The sequence below is a fragment of the Varanus komodoensis genome, unplaced genomic scaffold (assembly GCF_004798865.1).
Source record: "Varanus komodoensis strain SLA01 unplaced genomic scaffold, ASM479886v1 scaffold14_1, whole genome shotgun sequence".
Classification (NCBI taxonomy): domain Eukaryota; kingdom Metazoa; phylum Chordata; class Lepidosauria; order Squamata; family Varanidae; genus Varanus; species Varanus komodoensis.
In genome coordinates, this window is record NW_025335438.1 from 12,757,765 (window position 1) to 12,777,382 (window position 19,618).

Below are 19,618 nucleotides of genomic sequence, written 5' to 3' on the forward strand. Positions count from 1 at the left end.
TCCTTCACTGACCTCTACGATATCCCGCCACCTTTCTTCCCTTACTGGCCGTTCCTCTTCCTCCCTCGCCCCAGCCCCCCTGTTTGGTCGCGTGCTTTCTGGAGCAGCCAATGGGGTGGCAGTCCGCGTGCGCAGATTCAAACGGTGGCTCTGGAAAGAGGCTGGGCGCGAGATTCGGCGGCAGGGACAAAAAAGCCAACAAGGGCGGCAGCGGCCGGAGAAGGCGCTGGAGGAGGACGAACACCGAGTGGTGATAGCCGAACAAGGCCATAGGAGGGGGACTTGGCGCCTGCTTTCCGATTCTTTATCCTGCCAGCTTCGGCTTGGTGCCGGGTCATGTCCCCCATGCGGGGGGCGAAGCGTGGCCGGGGCTAAAAGGCAGCTGTCTCACCCACCCATCCCCGGGCTCGTGAGCTCCCTTCGCTGGCGGTGGCATCTCCGCTCCCCTATTCTCGCCTTATGGTGCGCGCGAAGGATGGCGAAGAGGCCGCGCAGGTGAGTGGCCACGTAGAGACTCCCGGTCGCCCACTTCTTGGCATCATCCTCTGTGTCCGGCTATGTCCTTGCCACCGTCTCTTACCGCTAGGGGAGCCTGGCCCAGCCTATCCGCCTGAACACTGGGCTCCTGACAGCCCTCCTGCCATTTCTTCCTATCCACTTGCCTCAGATCTCTGGCGCTGTTTCCACGTGCCCTGACACCCGGATCCTCCGATCCATTTACCTTTGTCTCTTATTGGTGTTAGTAGTGCTGTGCTTACTGGCTTTCCTGTGCTAGTTCCTGGTATTGTGGCGCTACGATTGTCCTTGTTCATCCATTGAAAGAAGGTGGCACTTGCCTCAGTTATTCGGGAATAATTATTTCTCTTCCCGTCCCACTTTTTAGCAGTATTTCAACACTCACATTACTTCCTCTTTGGAAAGGTACCCCATATACTCTCCGTCTTATGTTTTTAATCTTATTTTTGGGGGCTGAGTCACAAAAATACAAAAAGTATCAATCCTGTTGGTAATGCATCTTGCCTTATATTGGCATCCTTATTGGTAATGCAAGAGCTCTTATCTTGACATCCAACCCCCCCCCCCCTTTGACATCCTAGGGGGCTTGTATTTCAGTGTCACTTTATTTCGGAAAGTTTTTTTCCCCTTCTGTAATGATGTTAGTTTGTTGCAGAAAAAAACAACAAAAAGAGGCTTGTTGCATCTGAAAGTAACAGGTTTGTTCTGGTATAAGATTTTACAGATTCTATCCACTTCATCAGATGCATGAAAGAATCTCATACTGGCAGATTTCTGTATGTGCACATATTGTAGTGTAGTCTGCTAGGAAATGTTCTCAGGAGAGTTGGAATGCATAAAATAAAGACACAGATAATTTCATTAGTGATTGCTATTCAGAATGTGTATTATTGCAGGAGTGGTAAAATTGTAATAGAGAGCCAATATACAAATGTAGTGTGAGAAATGGCCTCTCAATGATTTGGGGACAGCAAAGATTAAAGTAATTGTAATTGCCTTTGTGTTTTGATTCACATTTTATATTTTATTGTGCCCTTAGTGCTCCATGCATCTGAGGAAGTTGATAGCATCTGTGAAAGCTTATACCAGAATAAAGGTGTTAATCTTTGTATATTTTCCTGTAGGGAGATGTGAATGTGTCACCTGTGCAGCTGTTACTAAATTAGCTTTGCAACTGTATTTTCTTGCTTGGAAAAATAGGATAGTAATAAGCTAAACAGTGTTTATTTGGGGGTGAGTGACTCAACGTGAATGGAAGGCAATGTTGGAAAGAGTCACCAAGTAGTTTGGCTCACATATAAAATAAGGAAGTAGGATCCAGATCAATTGTGCTCACCTACTTTCAAGAGTAGCAGTTTTAGCCCTCTGAAAATGCAACACATGTCACATGTAACTGTTGTAACTGTAACCCAGAGTATGGGTTACCATTAGGAGTGAATGTTGCAGTATGATTTAAGTGAAAACCTTAGTTTACAACTCAACAACAAACCATAAGCTTTCTTCTGGGGTTGTTAGTGGTTAACAACCCAAAATTAAAACACAGTGCAGTATTTGCACATAATAATAATTCAGCAAGAATTCATAATTCACACCCTTACCCAACCTATGCTCTAGGTGGTTGTTACATGTGGACCATGGCAATGCCTTGCAACTGATTTAACAAGCTATGGTTTGTTTTCTCAATCCCTGGGTCGTATCCTCCACTTGTTTGCCTGCTCCCTCTTTTATCCCAATTTCTTTGCAGTACTGAAGTATTATCATGTCGAACAACTTGGTATTTTGACCATTTCTTCTGTAGCCTGTCAGTGCAACCCATGAACAATTGACTTTTCTGGGCTGATGCCTAATGAAAATGCATGGTTTAAATAGTCAAGATTTCACAACCAAACAACAAACCATGGGTTTGTTTGTGGTTAACAAACTATTGTTTGTTAGTATGACAAGTTGCAAAGTTGGGCATCCAGTATGGATGGATGAAAAACTTTTCTAGAATTGCTGGTGTAACAGTTTACACATAAGAATGGGTCTTACAAAAGTAGTTTTGGTATACAATGTAATGTGACATTGGGTTAGGCTCTGGTAGAAAGTTTTTGCTGACACATTAAGTTAATGATTAGGGATGACTCCTGCAATCACTTTTGTTTGCATTTTGCCATGATGGAAACTTGGTGAACATTTTAACTTTGCCAACTTAGTCTGAATTAGCAAAATGTAGTTTTGTAACTCTTATATACAATTATTTGGGAGTAAGAAAAATCAGCAGATCATATGGATAAGTGCTAGGCCTAATGTTAATAGCTTTTTGAATGCAAATATGGCTATTGTATAATATGGATAGCTGGCCTAGTTCAAATGTAATTTGAAACCATGGTTTGTTTACCTAAAGTACAACTTGGTTTTCTTTCCATCCATAGCTTGCCTGCCATGCTTTTGTTAAGAAGTTGCCAGACCAGGATTTGAAACCAGTTTGAATATGGTTTGCAAAGTACAATTTATGTTTAACAGAGGTTTTCTCTTATGTCCAAAACTGGAAGTCGTATGGAAAAAAATATTCAATAGAACTGTGACTAATTTGAAAAATCTGGTCGAGGCATGTTATTTTCCAGTGAAGAAAAATAATTAAATATGTATCACTGATTGCTATTTGTATAGTAGAGAAACAGTTGAGCAAGCCATTCAGGAGCATGGCATCTTATTAGATGTTGGATGATGTAAAGTATGACTCTGATGTTATAATACAGACCTGATTCACACAAATGTTACTGTCATACAGAATATTTGGACCCTGCATTGTCCTGCAGGGTCACACTCTGTGTTTTCCAGGGAAGTTTCTTTGGAAAGAATGGGATTCCTTCAAGATCAGTTGAGGGAAGATAACTTCTTTCCTGTTCATGGATCTTGTAACAAATGCCACACTGAAGACCACCAGGAAAGGCTCTGGCCATATAGAAAAGATATCCCTCTGACAATTACATTTTTGTCAATAGCTATAGCACCTTATAACTCCTGGAATCTGTCTTCACAAAGAATCATGATCTAAGAGAAGGAGTGGAAACAAGTATTCCTTTTATCATTATTCCAGTATACATGTTTTCTTTATTTCCATTCGTAAGTGCTTGGGGTCTGCAATTTTTACCATAATTTTTAAATTCTGCTCTCTTGTGGATACATGTGTGTCCTGTAGCCAACATTAAGGCTATCAGTGTTGCCAAACCAACAAACTAATCAGGGTTCTGTCATGTACACTAGTACATCTTTTTTTGCTTGTCATTCATATAGTAGAACACTTTATTTTGTGTCTTCTGTGTTCTGATGATGTATATAATTTTTTGTTGTATATATTTTTTAGAAAACATTTTTAATTAGTGGAGGGAAGCAGTCATTCAATACTTCTACAAAGTACTTTTAAAAAGTGTAATTATGTTATTCCATAATTTCCCACTAGCTAATATGGACCGTACTTGTTTCATTATGTTACTGCTCAAGGGGACACAGTCCATTTGTGTAGAAAAATAATGATCCCATAAATGTTGTTGATACCTTTGATTATACTGTAGTAAAGTAATATGATTGACCCTGAGATAACAGGTGCTATTGATTCAGAGATTATGCAAGCTGAAACATTTTGTTTGTATTAAATTTGAAATGCAAAAAAGTTGTAAAAGATGTATGAGAACAACTGAACTTCCCTGAACTATACATGAGATAGACCAGTGTACCCTGCCTGAAATCCTTAGAAAGAAGTATTTGATAGAAATTTGATATCTAAAAGTTACAGTAGAAAAAAATGTGAAATTAGTACTTAGGTCAGTAGGGGGCACAAGTTTCCCAAGGTGGTAGATGACAGCTATACTCTGTTTCATTTCTTTAATGGGTTCCAAGCTGAATGCTTCAAATTAAGAACTGCTTCTTCACAAGGAGGTTTTTAATAGAAAAAAATATAGAATTTTTTATAGGAATTGCTTCTATTAACAAATGTGCATGCTATTTTCTTTATGTATAGATTATACATAGTGTAGGGGGAAATGCCTGAAGCAACCTGAACAATTATTTGGTCATGTGTGGTTTTTATTTTGAGTGCCTCCCCACCCATTTTTGTTTGTTTGCTTGTAAGGGAATAAAACCACATTCATGTACAATTTTTCTTGCACCAAAGTAAAAACCTGATTAGTTACTGGGGAGCTTAATATGTAATAAATAAAATTACTGAAGATAATAGCATTTCCATTTAGCATCCTAATCTACCTCTCTCTCCATCACCTGCCATGGCTGCTTTCTGCTTAAAAATTTTTCAATATTTCAAAGAACAAAATTAAAACAAGCCTTATAACATCTGCCTTACTCTACTTATTTTACAAATTCAGACTTTGATCTGATTCATTTTTGTTACTTCTCATACAATAAGTGGCTTCTAGTTTGTGGGCATCGCTAGACCTTTCTCTTGAAATTTAGATTGAGCTAGAGGACATCTGCTTCTATAAAGTGAGCTGATTTTCAAAAGAAACTGGGTTCCTCATTGTCTTCAAATTATCCTATGCATTAACAGTTAGCTGTCTGAATGTTATTCTGACATTCTTAAACAATAAGAGACATCTCAAGATGTGTTGGAATCTTGAGTTTTGATAAAGCTTAGTTATGTTGCCTGAATCTTACAAAACACAGAAGTTGGCACTCAATACTGAATTCCCAGATTAGTGACCCCAGCCATCCCTTGGTTGACTTAGAAGAAGATGTATTTCAAATATGAATGTATGAGAAATGAGGCAAGACCCTTGCTGGCTGCCTTTTCCAAGAGATCTGCAGTATTAAAATCCTTGAGTGCATGTAGGTCAAGGGTGCAGAACCTTTTTCATTCTGAGAGTCAAATTCTATTTTGGTGAATCTCTTATGGGCCTGCGTTCCTGTGGTGGGCAAGGCTGAAGGCAAAAGTGCTGTGGTCAAAACTTCAAAATACCACCATATTTAAGCTTTAAGATCTTACTGGCAATACCTAAACCTTAGTAGAAGTATTTCAACCATTTTCAAATAAGGGAAAAACTGCACAAAAACTGGGAAACTACCAAACAATCATTGGTTAAGAGGAAGAGGGTGTGGCTTCCTGGGGAACATTTGAAGGCCAGATCTGGCATCCACATCTGAGGTTCTGTGCCCCTGATTAGAAGGTGAACTCTACAAGAAGACACCTACTGGGTCAGATCAAATGTCTGCTTGGTTCAGCATCTTGCTTCCCACAGAAGCCAACTGGATGCCTCTTAGAAGACTATCAACAGTGCATAGAACAAAAACCCTGTGCTACTTGTAGGCACCCCCCCGCCCTGTCACTGGTACTCTGTAGGAGATTGCTGTTGAACTTGAAGATTCTATATATCACAGGTTTGTTGGTTACAGCCTTCCCAAAGACTACAAAAGACTTCTGTGCCCTGAGGGAAGGTAGACTTAAGGAAGGCCAGGCCAGGGAATACATGGACAGACTTTCAGCTGACTGAGAAAACTCATTTTTAGGATTGTTTGTTTTTAAAAAAAAAACCACATTTGTTTAGCATTTAAAAGAATAAATCCTCTTGCGTGTCTTGCCAGAACAGTGGTTTATACATGCAGTAAATAATGTTTGATTTAGCTGGACTTTCTACCAACTGAGGATAATGTATTGAGAGTTCCATAGAAACCAGTTGTCTTCTAAACAAAACCGTTGGTCTTGATCCCTATCTAAAGTACATGTGGTGTCTTGAACTTTATGTAAATGTATTTTCACTGTCAATGTTAACTTCATATTAGTTTGCATTTTGCAGTGAGGAAGATGAGGATGACCTTCATTATGCAGATCATGACTATGAAGTACCACAACAAAAAGGGGCAAAGAAAATCTGTAATCGAGTCAAATGGACACGTGATGAGGTGAGCTTTAAGCAGACTGTGGTTTTTCCTTCATGTTTGCATTTATTGTTTACCAATACACGTTCATTGTTTTAACAGGATGAAAAGCTGAAGAAACTAGTAGAACAGCATGGTACAAGTGACTGGACATTTATTGCAGGTCATCTACAAGTGAGTGGAAAGTATTTTGATGAAACTTTTTCTTATTTAACACACATATGTAAAAGTCAGGCTTATCAGCAGGTTTGAATAGTTTACGAAGTAATACTGTTAGCTTAAACTTCCCCCGCTCCACACCAGCTCTATATGTGCATTCCCAATGCATGGGCCATGTTATCCCAGCAATAAACTGAACCTTAGTTCTTAGTGGAAGGTTTGTGTGAATATTGGAGTTTCACAGAATCTTGAATCACGCTGTGAGAGACTACATACATAATGTTTTAAAATCCTTTTGCAGAATCGTTCTGATTTTCAGTGCCAGCATCGATGGCAGAAAGTCCTAAACCCAGAACTTATTAAAGGCCCCTGGACTAAAGAGGAAGATCAGAGGGTAACTAATTTATATTGAGTAATAATTATGTTTCAGATGACATACCATGGCACATTACTTGATTATTTGATCTTTGATGAACTGGTGTGCTAAGAAGCACTAAATTTATATACAGCTCTCACTTGGAGATTGCCATGTCATGTAAACACAAACAACACAGGTTAAATAACCCTAAAACAAATGCTAAATGAGGATTAAATGAGAGAGGGTTTAACCCTCTCATAACCCACACTCACTGGGTTTAAACAACGTGACACATCCCGAGTGGCAGTTGCATATTCAAAATGATGCCCACATGCACGCTGCTTGGTCTACAACCTAACTATAGAGAGAAGAAGCAGTTGGGCAGTGGCTATGATGGCGAGATGGCACTGGGGCATCCTTTCTTACTCTACCTTGCTGAAGAGGCATTCCCAAGCCGGTGCCCATTTTATGGGCTCTGGGTTGGGGAAGCCTCTCTGGCAAACCAGAACAAGAAAGGGAAGCTGCATTGGGATTCATTGCAGTGCACAGCCTCCAGCTGAACACCACTGCCCAGCTACTTCTCAACCCTGCTGCTGGCTCATTTGTGCAAGTGAGGCGCTTCACTCTAGTGTGTGCAAAGGGGCAGAGGGGGAATCAATTGAGTGGTGCTGCTTCTTTCTGCAGTGCTGTCTAGCAGATTTGCTTCTCTTTTTCCTGTGCATGAATCAGGCAACCCCTCCTGCTTGAGAAGTCCCCTCTGGAACTGGAGAGGAGGGTCCCTGACCAGTTCTTTGTCTTCCCTATGCCTCAGGACATGAGCCTTGTTTATGCAGCAGAGACTGCTTGACAGCCATGGTGAGCCAAACTTGGCATGCAATCACATCTGCTAAAGCAAGGAGCGGCCTTTGTCCCTATAGTGCAGTCTGGGATACTGCCTGGAGAACTGAGAAGGAAGAAAATGGCATCTCTCAGGCACATCCATGTACGACTGTGCATGGTGGAAACTAAGCAGAATTGCTTGTCATGTTGTGTCAACCCAGCCACTGTATATGTCAGAATCACTCTGCAGTTTAGGAGCTTGTAACATGACTGTTCCTTATCACTATATTGCTAGGCTTGAAAAGGTTGCACTGATCTCCAATATTATTCTGCTCTGCCTACCCCTTGTACATATACACTAAATGAATGAACTTAGAATCCTTAGCTTCTTTATCAATAATGTTGCTGCTCCATTTGCATACCAGGTTATTGAACTTGTTCAAAAATATGGCCCAAAGCGCTGGTCTTTGATTGCAAAGCACTTAAAAGGAAGAATAGGGAAGCAATGTCGAGAGAGGTGGCATAATCATCTTAATCCGGAGGTAAAGAAATCTTCATGGACTGAAGAGGAGGACAGAATCATCTATGAAGCTCACAAACGTTTGGGAAACCGGTGGGCTGAAATTGCAAAGCTGCTTCCTGGAAGGTATTTTTTTCCTAAACTAACTATACTGTGTGTGCAAAAAGCAATCTATAAACAGTTCCCTACAGAATTCTGAAGTTTATATCCAAATTACTGGCACCAGCTGATAACATAATTGCATTGATTCAAGGATCATTATACTACATTTTAAATGCTGACTAGTAGATATTAAGAAATACTTTAGAGGTTACTGTGAAAGCAAGCAAAGGGGTAACTGAAGAGCATGATCTAGATAAGTACAAAGGTAGGGGACAGTGGTTCTGAGTATACATAAGAATCCTAAGGAACATACATGCAGTGTTGTCTCAAGCCTCACCTCTGAATTAACCTAAGCAATGAGCCCTACTTTCTGCTATATTTTCTGCTATTAGCTTGTTCTTTTCAATGAGCCATCAATATCTATTGTAAGGTATATACCATAGATCCTGAATATTGCCTTGCTGATTTTACTACTCCTGTACAAGGGAATTGTTTGAGTACGAACTTTTGGCTAAAAGGAAATGTTTGTTTTATTTCTTAAATGACATCTGGCTTTATAAAAATAATTGTTTGTTAATATTGGCAAGTGTCCTTTATCCATCATTAATTATTCCACTCATTAATTTGAGAAAAGTCCAGAATATGTTCCACTTCCAGGAGGTTATATTCAGTGCTGTTATTTCTCTGACAGAAGCAGTTCTGTCAGCAGAACTCAACTGGAGAGTGATTTCCTCTGCCCCTGTGCACCCTTAAAATCTGCTCTGGTGAACTGGGAAATCCATAGAACAGATTTTGGGGCAGTGTAAAGGGCTGCAAGAGGGGGAAAAGAAAGAAAGACATTTCTGTTGCATTAGCAGACAACAATGTGTGCAATGTTATATAGAACCCAGAGTCTTAATTTATACTGCTCATTTTGTATGTTTTTAAAATTTTCAAGTAGTTTTTAAATGCAACAATTTAATAAGTTAAAACAAGACAAACATCTTCTAATCCTTGGATGTTATTCAAAAAACCATGAAACTACTTCTTTGACTCTAAAGGGAATTTTTAATAATAACAACACTACCCATGATATATAGCAAACTGTGTATGAAACAGATGCAAGTTACAGAAGCAATTTTTATATAGCTCTAGAGTCTGCTTCTCGTAAGAGAAAAAATAGCTATATTGGGAATTCTCTGTTAGGAAGTTCCTCCATAGATTCTATCTCTACCCTGCCCCACTTTGGTGCTGTCACAGAACTGTCACATGATTTTAGAGGTATTAGAAATTGCTGCTTTAATTTGGAAAATTCTTATTTATTTATTTAAAATATTTATATGCCGTCCTATTCGCAAAAAAGCCTCAGGACAGCTTACAATATAAAATATAACATAAATAAATTCCCGACCCACACTGGCTGCAGTTAAAAACATAGAAAATACAATATTAAAACTTATTAAAATACCGCTGGAATAAAAAGGTCTTAACCTAGCGCTGAAAAACAAATAACGACGGCGCCAGGCGGACCTCTCTGGGGAGTGCATTCAATAGATATGGCGCCACTGCAGAGAGAGCCCTCCTCTGGGTACTCTGTCTCCTAACATCTTTCACGGAGTGTTCCCAGAGGAGAGCCTCTGCTGCCGATCTCAAGGGGCGGGGGGCAAATGTGGAAGAAGGCGTTCCTTCAGGTATCCGCGTCCCAAGCCATTAAGGGCTTTATAGGTAATAACCAGCACCTTGAATTGAGCCTGGACTTCAGTGTAAAGCCAGTGAAGCTGATAGAGGACTGGGGTTATGTGAGAATAACACCCAGTCACCGTCAGCAACCTGGCTGCTCTGTTTTGCACCATCTGAAGTAGCTGAAGTTGAAGGAAAGCGCTCCTTGCCACCGCAGTCACTTGAGCTTCCAAGGACAGCTCCGGGTCAAGGAGCACTCCCAAGCTGCTCTTATTTTATTTCTTGAAAATAAGGATTTTAAAATTTATTTTCCCCATTGTTTTTTTCTTGATTAATTTGTTTGTTTAGGTTTCCAGATGTATAAACTATGTAACCAGCATAATTTCTATATTTTGGACACAATACAGTTAAGGTTAAATATGCTTGAGTCATTTATTTCAATAAGAGTTAAACACAGAGTTAACCATCTTCTCATGAAATTAATATGACTTTTAAGTTGCTTAACTTTGTCTCAGTTGTGTCCTTTGATTTGTTTAGGACTGACAATTCAATAAAAAATCATTGGAATTCCACTATGAGAAGAAAAGTTGAACAAGAAGGATATTTACAAGATGGAATCAAGACTGAACGACCTTGTTTATCAAAATTGCCACATAAAACATGTGCATCCTCAGACCATCTTCATACTCCAAATCAGTTTTACATACCAGTTCAGGCACATGTAAGTTCCCAAAGCTTTTTGTGTTCCTAAAAAAATATGTTTGTTTAAGTAGAGGGGCACTTTCTTTTGTTAAGGAAATACTACAGAATTTTTTTAAAAATCCAGTTATGTTATTAATTTGGATTTCTTAATTGATTATCTGAGTGTTTTGTATTGTTTCAAAGACATGGTTTGCAACCACAGCAACAAATTCCTGGCATGTTCAACCCAGGAACTGTGGGGATGTGGTGTGCATGAGCTGCACACTTGTCATTTCTGCTATTATTTATCACCTCGTGAATTCCTGGATTATTTATGGGTTCTTGGTTTGTTTTATGACATGCAATCTTGGAACTCTACATTATTCATTAGTTAAACAACCCACAGCTAAACCATCATTTCCTATGGTCATTGTGATCAGTTTTTCAAGAAAGCATGGATAAAACTGAAAATATTTCCTGAAATTGAAAAATAAACACATTTTAGATATCAATGTGTAAAAACAGTTATGATTTATTAGATCCCAGGATACCAGTATGTGTCAACAGAAGGCAACTGCATAGACCATGTCACACCTTCTCCAAACTTCATTCAGGTAACCTCCTGGATATTTCATTTTAAAATTTTCTATAAGGCCATGAAAACTCTCTTTTTCCAAACAACATTCAAATAAGGTCCCTATGCTAAAGTATTTTATTAAAGTTGTACTCCTATAGGACATAATCTACTAAAATCTACATAATCTATTCTGCTCCAGTGCCATTGAAATGAGCAATAACATGTACAGGCTATGTTGCTGAGATTGTGGCACTGGTTGTCAGAGTAATAGCTTCTGTATAGCCTGAAGTGTCTGATCCTGCCTAATCTTGGAAGCTAAGCAGGATTGGCCTGGCTGAAATCTGGATGGGTGTCTTTATGTTGTGAACTGCCCAGAGAGCTTTGACTGCAGGTGATACAGAAATGTACCGCATAATAATTATCATGTAGCAAGCATTTTAAGAACAATTCTAGATAGTCCTCTGCTTGCAAAGTTAGTTTAGAAGATTGATTGCTCTCTTTTGAGGGTGGGAGTGGGTGAGTGATTATGTTCTCTTATGATGAATAGACTTTGCTAGAAATGTACATGTTGAAAAGGAAAAAAAAATGGGAACCTGGTAGAGGAAAGAGTAACAGAATAGGAATTTGTTACTTGTAAGACATACACTGTTAAAAAAAGTCAAGTCTTGCTTTTAGAAAATTCAAAAGGCATGCATTGACATAAATAGAAACCATGGGAAGTATCTTATTGTGCCTGTACATCAGTGGGAGTGACCATCATGCAACAGGGATGTTGCAGTTCTGTTAGAGCTAGAGTTGAGTTTTCAGAAGAGATCCTGTTGACCTGCCCTGATATGGAGGTGATTGCTTCTGTTAATTTCTAGTGCTACTTTTAGAATCACAAAATTGCTGTTGCAGCATCAGTCCCACTATACAAAGGAAAGGGTGGGAATGCAGATGCAGTATAAGTGGTACCTCGGCTCACGAATGCCTTGCTTCACGAACAAATTGGGTCACGAACAAAAATTTCATTAAAATTTTGACTTGGGTCGTGAACTCCGCATTGGGTGGTGACCAAGATCGCAGCCATCTCCCCCCCAGTGATTGTGCCCGTTCCTTCCCCCCACCCCCCCAACGCTCCAGGATGACAGGCGCATGACAGGATGATGAGCGCCTGCAGGGATGACAGGCACATGCAGGGATGACAGGCGCGATCTCGGTCATGCAGGGATGACAGGTGCGATCTCAGTTGTGCTGGGGGCGGGTGGGGAGACGGCTGTGCTTGTGCTTGGGGTGTGGAGGGGAGATGACCACGATCTTTGTTGTTATCACTTTGCTTCACATTTTTCTGATTTAAAAAATGGTCGCAGACTGGATTAACTTTATTTACATTGAACCTTATGAGGAAATTTAACTTGGCTCACAACCAATTTGGGTCACGACCAGAGTCCTGGAATGGATTAAGTTCGTGAGCCAAGGTACCACTGTACTTCGAAACCATCTGTGTTTAGTAATGTGATGTATCCAGTTCACTTAAATGATATGCAAGGAGAAGAATGCAAATGAAGTGCAGTTGTAATCTAGAATTTACTCTATTGGAAACAAAATTAATATGAAACTAAATCTTGATTACTGTTAATGCAATATAATCCATGCTTTATATGAAACATTTAATAAGGTGCCACTAAAATAATCTGATATTTTGATGTTTGTAATAGTTTTTAATCCATTCTCAGATTAGCATTTACATTTATATGGCACTCTGATACCCTGACTGTCTCCTTCTGCACAGGCAAAGGAATTACTCGGTAGAGAAAGAGGCACAGAGCTCCTGCCCTTCTCTTCTCAGCTCCTTTTCTTCCTGTAGAAAAAGACAGGAGCAGACACTCATACCTCTCTCAGCAAAAAGGGATGCCCCTTGCTCATTGTAGATAGACACATGGAATAGTCACTTCTGCCTTCTTGCATGAAGGAACGATTCTCCCTCGTTGCAGAGAAAAAGCAACATTTCTCTAACATAAGGGAAAGGCAACCCCCACCCCACAACTAGAGGTAAGATTAGGGATAGATTAGGATTTCCTTTCCCAGTAGTAGGGAAAATATGTTTTCTTTAGTACTGGCAGAGGAGGAAAGAACTGAGAGGGAACTTCTGCAGGCTGAATTCAGTTGTGGTCCAGAAATTCCCCAACCTGGATGTAGAATGTATGGGACAAATAGCTAGTTACTTTTTAGTTTAGCAAATATGGATGAAAATTGGTGTCATATAAGTGAACATCAGTGTGTGCACAAGACTTCCTTGCTCCTCACCCATACAGCCCTTCATACTCTCCAAAAATCTACTACAGACGGTCCTACAACCTTCTGGAACAGATGTTGAGAATTTGCAGGGGGCTGCAGAAAGAAAACGTAGTGCCCACCCTCCTAGTTCTGCTGAAACAATTAGTTCTGTCAGTAGAAAAACTAATTGGATTTCAAGTTAATTTGAGGCAAAAATAATTATTTAGGTCTGCATGCCTAAACAATATTTATAAGCTATTCCTGAAATATAGCATGCATTTTAAAGATAGTATCATATCCAATTTAGACTTACTAAAATTCCAAAGGTTAACTGTTAAGCCTGATGTTAAACAGGCCACACTGAAAATAAGCCACGCTGCAAGACATCCTGTTAGGTTTGCAGCCTTACATTGAGATGAATTTGAAGTATGGTTTTGTAGATTAGAGAGCTGCGTTCCTCTTTAATGAGCAAAATTTTATAAACCAAACAATGTTGACACTTTAGAAAAATATTATTTAAGATTGATTGTTTTAATAATTGTAATAACAGCTAAAGTCCTGTTATCCAGTCCTTCTTATGCCCTACATAAGTCAGTATTCTTAATAGTTTGTCCTAAATGAACTCTTTGTCTCTTTTTGTTTTGCTTCAATGTACACTTCAGCAGCCTTTTGATGATGATCCTGATAAAGAGAAAAAAATAAAAGAACTGGAGCTGCTGCTTATGTCTGCTGAGAATGAAATCAGGAGAAAGAGAGTCTCAGCTGTAAGAACTGTTCTTATAAATACGCATTTTTCCTGACTGTGCAGTGATGGTTGCTAATAGCCATCCACTGTGCATAATTAAAATAAATTACTGAACAAATAGATTATATTTCAAATTTTTATGCCTCTTCTACTTTCCTATTCTCCTCTATATAGCAGTACAGACCAGGAATCAAACAACCCTAGAGGGAATCCTGTTGCCCTTATTTGCTTGAGTGGAACAAATGGGGGAGGGGAGGAAGTTGAGACTGAGTTTGGATGATACAATGTGCTACTTTCAACAGCTGCCTTAAAGCTTTCAGAAATTTTCTTGTATCTTTGTCAACATTTTCTTTTGCCTTTGCCAGATCATGGAGGGCAAAGGCAAAGCTGAAGAACTGGAAGGACACACAAGGAGCAGCCTGCACAATAACAGTTCATATGGGATCTCTGCCTCCTGTTAGATAGTGAATGACCTGTTTCTTCCCTTAAGGAATGTATTTATCCTTAGAATAGCAATATCCTTGGCTTATAGGCTACTTACCTATCAGGGTGAAACTTGAAAAAGCCTTACATATATAGACATGCAGTATTCTAGTTCACCATTTAAAGTGCATTAACATCTAATTTTTATTCTTGTTATATGCAGAGTGGTGAATATGGATTTCTTTCTAGATGTGTGTGAGAGGCGGCTGGATTCTATGTAGTTTTGATTTGGAAATTGAATTGTTTAAAGAAATCTGACAAGCATCTGTAATCTTGAGGAAAGCCAACAGCTCCTTATTTTCTTGAGTCATTGCTTTCAAGAAAATAGTAAATACAGACAGTGGTTGTGGTCCTGCCAGGTCATACATATGGGGGACCCCTGCACATGTGCACACCAGCTGGTAGGCATATGGAGGCCCTATAGTTTTTCGTAATTGCCATCATTAGACAAAAAATGCCTTCTAGTTTTGCTCAAAATAATTTAGTTTAAAAACAGTTGGTTAATAGTTAGGTAATAGTCCACAGAAAGTTTTCATTCTTGCCATGCCTTTTTCTACAATTCAGATGTTATGACTGATACCACATCTGCCATAGGCTAGGCTGGTGCAGTCATCTGGAAGTAGTCAGTGTGTCTTCTTTTCCCTGCCTGTACATGCTGCTTATGTGTCACATGATTTGCCTAGGTATTTCTTGTGGTACACATGGGATGCTGTACTGTCTGAACCCAGTGAGATACGTATGTTGTGGTGGCAGCATTGAAATACCTCAGAACTTGTATGGTGGTTTAGAAGTCCCTCTCTGCTGTGAATCTTGCTGGTTTCAGATGACCTGGCAACTGATGCTGTGACAGTAATTAGGCAAATCCTGTTGTGTATGACTAGCTCATGCAGGGTATTGTGTTTGTGAATGTGTGAATCCACCCATAGGACCTACAGTTACTTTTGTTGATTATACCTGGAGGAATTAGTTGGAACTTATTTCCTAAATCACGTATGTTTTAAGGAGCAAGCTATCCATGTCATACAAATGTGTGTAACAGAGCCCTTGATTTTTTAATTTGTTTTTTTTTTTAAACAGATAAGAGGGCAGAGCACCTTGGGGTAAAAAAAAATGGCTGTTGGAGAAATTGTTAAGTATTCCTTGCAGCTTCTTTGCTCGAATTAAATAACACACACTGGGGCTCTTTTTGTGTATAATATGTTATTAGCTCCTAAGCTACAAAAGTGTGTAGGTGCTTGAATATTTTACATAAGAAGAGCGTGAGAATTATTCTCAATAAAGTTTTATGTTCTGTCAGATTCTCTAATCCTTTTTATAGTCTGACTTTCTATTCATCTAAAAATTTGATTATTGATTTCAGGCTGAGTGAATTAGCTACAGATTTGAGAAGGTTGCATTGGCATAATTAGGAACATAATTGTGTCACAGAATATTATTTTATGTTGGGCACTGTTTTTGATCTCTTCCAAACAATACAGAGTATAGGGAAAAACAAAATCATGTTTGATCTACAGCAGAATCCCATGCATCTTTACACAGAAGTATTGTGTTAAATGTGGCTTTCTCTCAGGTAAGGATGCATAGGATTGCAAGTATAAGCATATAATTTATCAGATCCAATAAGTGCCATTTATTTATTTACAGCAAGTTTTCTATAGAGCATTTCCATTAACAATGAACCCAGTGAAATTTATATTGAAATCCACTATACCAATTTTGATTTATCTTTAATTTCAATAAAACAGCAGCACTTTTTTGTATTCTTAGCAAGCTGGAAATTTTTGTAACTGGTCTGGAAGCTTCATCATGGAAGACAGCATGTCAAATACCCTAAATAGCCTTGCAGAGCAAACAAATGACTTTTATATGGATGATACTCACGCTGGAACAGCGCAGCAAAATTCACCTACCAAATATTTGGCTGTGGAGGCAAATGCAGTGTTATCATCTCTACAGACCATTCCTGAATTTGCAGAAACATTAGAACTCATTGAGTCTGTAAGTCTGAATCAACATGTACATGTAGATAGCTCTATGTAACAGAAACAATAGCAGCAATACTAACTTATGTATATTGGGTTTTGTGGGGGGAAACAGTATATAATCAGTAAATGTATAAAATTCTGGAATAATGTTAGGGTCCTGAATTAAAACTACTAGAGCTAATGTTAGGATTAGAATTAAATTATATAATCTTGGTCAGTTCTCTTGGCATAACTATCTCTTAAGCAAACAAAATTATAGCTCCCTTGTTTTCCTTCCATTTGACTTGGATGTTGCAGGATCCTGTAGCATGGAGTGATGTCACAAGCTTTGACCTATCTGATGCAGCTGCCTCTCCTGTCAATCAAGCACCAGTAAAACTAATGCGGATTCAACACAATGATGGTGCCATGGAGTGCCAGTTCAATGTAAGTGTTCTACTTGATGGAAAAAAAACAAATGACGAGGAAGAATCAGCATCTCCAAGTGCAGCCAAGTTCAGCACTCCTCCAACTATTTTGCGCAAGAAGAAGAAAGTCAAAGCTGGACAATCACCAGTGAGTGAACAGAATGATGGTTCATGTGGAAGTGCTCCAGATATTCAACTAAAACAAACACCAGTGAAAACACTACCCTTTTCTCCTTCTCAGGTAAATCAGTGATATAATTAATGCAGTAATTAACTTTATAATTGTTTTTTTTACTGCCTAATAGCTGGAGCTTTCTGGGTAGTTCACAAGATCGTGATAGAAATATGAATTTTATGAATAAAACCTATTGTAAAATCTAAAACAAATTAAAAGAGCCTTATTAAAAAAATGAAGTAAAACCTACTGAATAAAAATGAAGTAAAACCTGAGGGCAAAAGTAATGCAAAGATTTTAAGAACACCAACAAAGGAATTACAATTGGTGTAGTTGAATAGATTAAATGGTGCCATCTATCTACAAATTGTTGACAGAATATTGTTAATTCAATTGAAGTGATTAATAACATAAGAACTGTGCTGGATGGAAGAGTCCGTCTGGACCAGCATTTTGTTTAAACAGTGGCTAATTAGTTGCCAACAGGGAACCCACAAGCTGGACATCAGTGCAACAGCACCCTTTCACATGTGTTCCCCAACACCTAGTGTACATGGACATACTGCCAGTGATGGCCTTATCACCTATGAATTTGTCCAGTCACCTTTTAAAGTCATTCAAATGGGTGACATCACTGCACATTTTGGAAGCAAATTCAAGTAACTTTGTTATGTGGAAAAAGTATTTCCTTTAATCTGTCCTAAATCTCCTACCAATTAACTTCATGGAATGACCCAGTATTAGGGTTTGTAAAATGGTTTTCGCTATCCACTTTCTCCATACAATACATAACGCTGTATACTTCTGTCATGTCTTTCCTTACTCTCTTTTTCCTAAGCTAAGCAATTTTCATATTGTAAACTTTCCTCATATGGGAGTTTCTCCAGCCCCTTGATCATTTCAGTTAGCCTTTCCTGCACTTTTCCCCACTCTACAATCTCTTTTATTAGGTATGGTAATCGAAACCGTACATAGTATTCTGTGGTTGCACCATAGATTTATATGAGTATGGTATAAAATTGGCAGCTTTACTTTCAACTTTCTCCTAATTATGCCTAACATAGCGCTTCCCCTTTTCACAGCAGCTGCACAATAGGATGGCATTTTCATCAAACTGTCTCTTACGACTCCAAGATCTCTTTGTTGGTCAGTCACCACTAGCTCAGCTTCCATCAGCTTATGTGTGAAGCTGGGATTTTTTGCCCGAATACATGTCACTTTAATTTAGCCTACATTATAGAATTTACCATATTTATGCTCATTCTCTGAGTTTGGAACTCTACAATTCCTTTTTGTTTTAGAAACATAGAAACAGAGCAAGTCAGAAGGGGTCTCCCGGGCCATCTAGTTTGACCCCCAGCTCCAGCTGGCTGCACTCATGACATACCTACCATGTGCATGTCCAGCCTATCCTTGAACACCTTCACTGATGGGGTTCAACCACTTCCCATGGAATCCCATTCCATACCCTAGGGTTCCTAACTGTCAGGAAGTACTTCCTGGCATCCAAATTGAACCTTGGTTCTCTGAGCTTTGCTCTATTGGAATGCATCCTGCCCTCCTCTGCAGGGGAAAACAGGTCTCTACCCACCTCCATGTGGCACCCCCTCACATACCTATATGTTGCCAACAGACCCCCTTGGAGTCTCCTCTTCAGGCTGAAAAGACCCAGCTCTCTCAGTCTTGCCTCATAAAGCTTTTCCTGCAATCCAGCCTCCATCTTTGTGGCCCTGTGCTGCACTGATGTCATTCTAGGAATTTTTCTTGTCTTACAGTGCTTTTGTATAGACCAGGTTTTTCCTCTAGTCTCTAGCCCTGATGATTTTAGAAAAGAGCTCCAAAGACATGGGTATGATAACTCAAGAGTTCAACAGTACAGCAAAGTAGAATAGAAAAAGACATATTGTCTTTATTTATAAAGATTATTAACAGTGCTGCTGTTTAACAAATAGTTTTTTTCTAGTGTGAGGATGCTGAATTATATTTGAGAATAAACATCTCATTTAGTGTAAATTAAGAACAATTGTTCCTAATTTAAGAACTTACTGAAGAGCTGGTATCTATAGTCTTACATGGGAAAGTGCACAAATAATGCTGTGGACCATGTTCCTCTTTTTTGGCCTAAAACCACCATACTTTATTCAATGTACTGCTTGCTTATACATACTTAATTGTGGGTCATAAAATTTCTAGTGTGGCATGAGATGCCAAATAAGGATTTCACTTGTTACAGGGTTGCTCTTGTGTGTAACAGAGTCAAAGAAATCAGAACAATTAAGGCTGTGTAAGCCAATACAGAACAGGT

At 39.0% G+C, this 19,618-nt stretch overlaps 1 protein-coding gene across 2 annotated transcripts; it reads left to right on the top strand.

Moving 5' to 3' along the window:
* Positions 1-136: 136 nt before the first annotated feature.
* On the top strand, positions 137-19,580 carry MYBL1 (MYB proto-oncogene like 1). Of its 2 annotated transcripts, none has more exons than XM_044423910.1 (11): positions 137-495; positions 6,292-6,411; positions 6,490-6,561; positions 6,848-6,940; positions 8,149-8,369; positions 10,542-10,725; positions 11,225-11,299; positions 14,181-14,282; positions 16,514-16,744; positions 17,029-17,379; positions 19,547-19,580. In XM_044423910.1, the coding sequence occupies exons 1-11, from the start codon at positions 460-462 to the stop codon at positions 19,562-19,564; spliced, it is 1,503 nt and encodes a 500-aa protein (XP_044279845.1). In that variant the 5' UTR covers positions 137-459; the 3' UTR covers positions 19,565-19,580. The 2 variants fall into 2 exon arrangements, with proteins under 2 accessions (XP_044279845.1, XP_044279846.1); XM_044423911.1 differs by having other exon boundaries at positions 14,184-14,282.
* Positions 19,581-19,618: the final 38 nt, after the last annotated feature.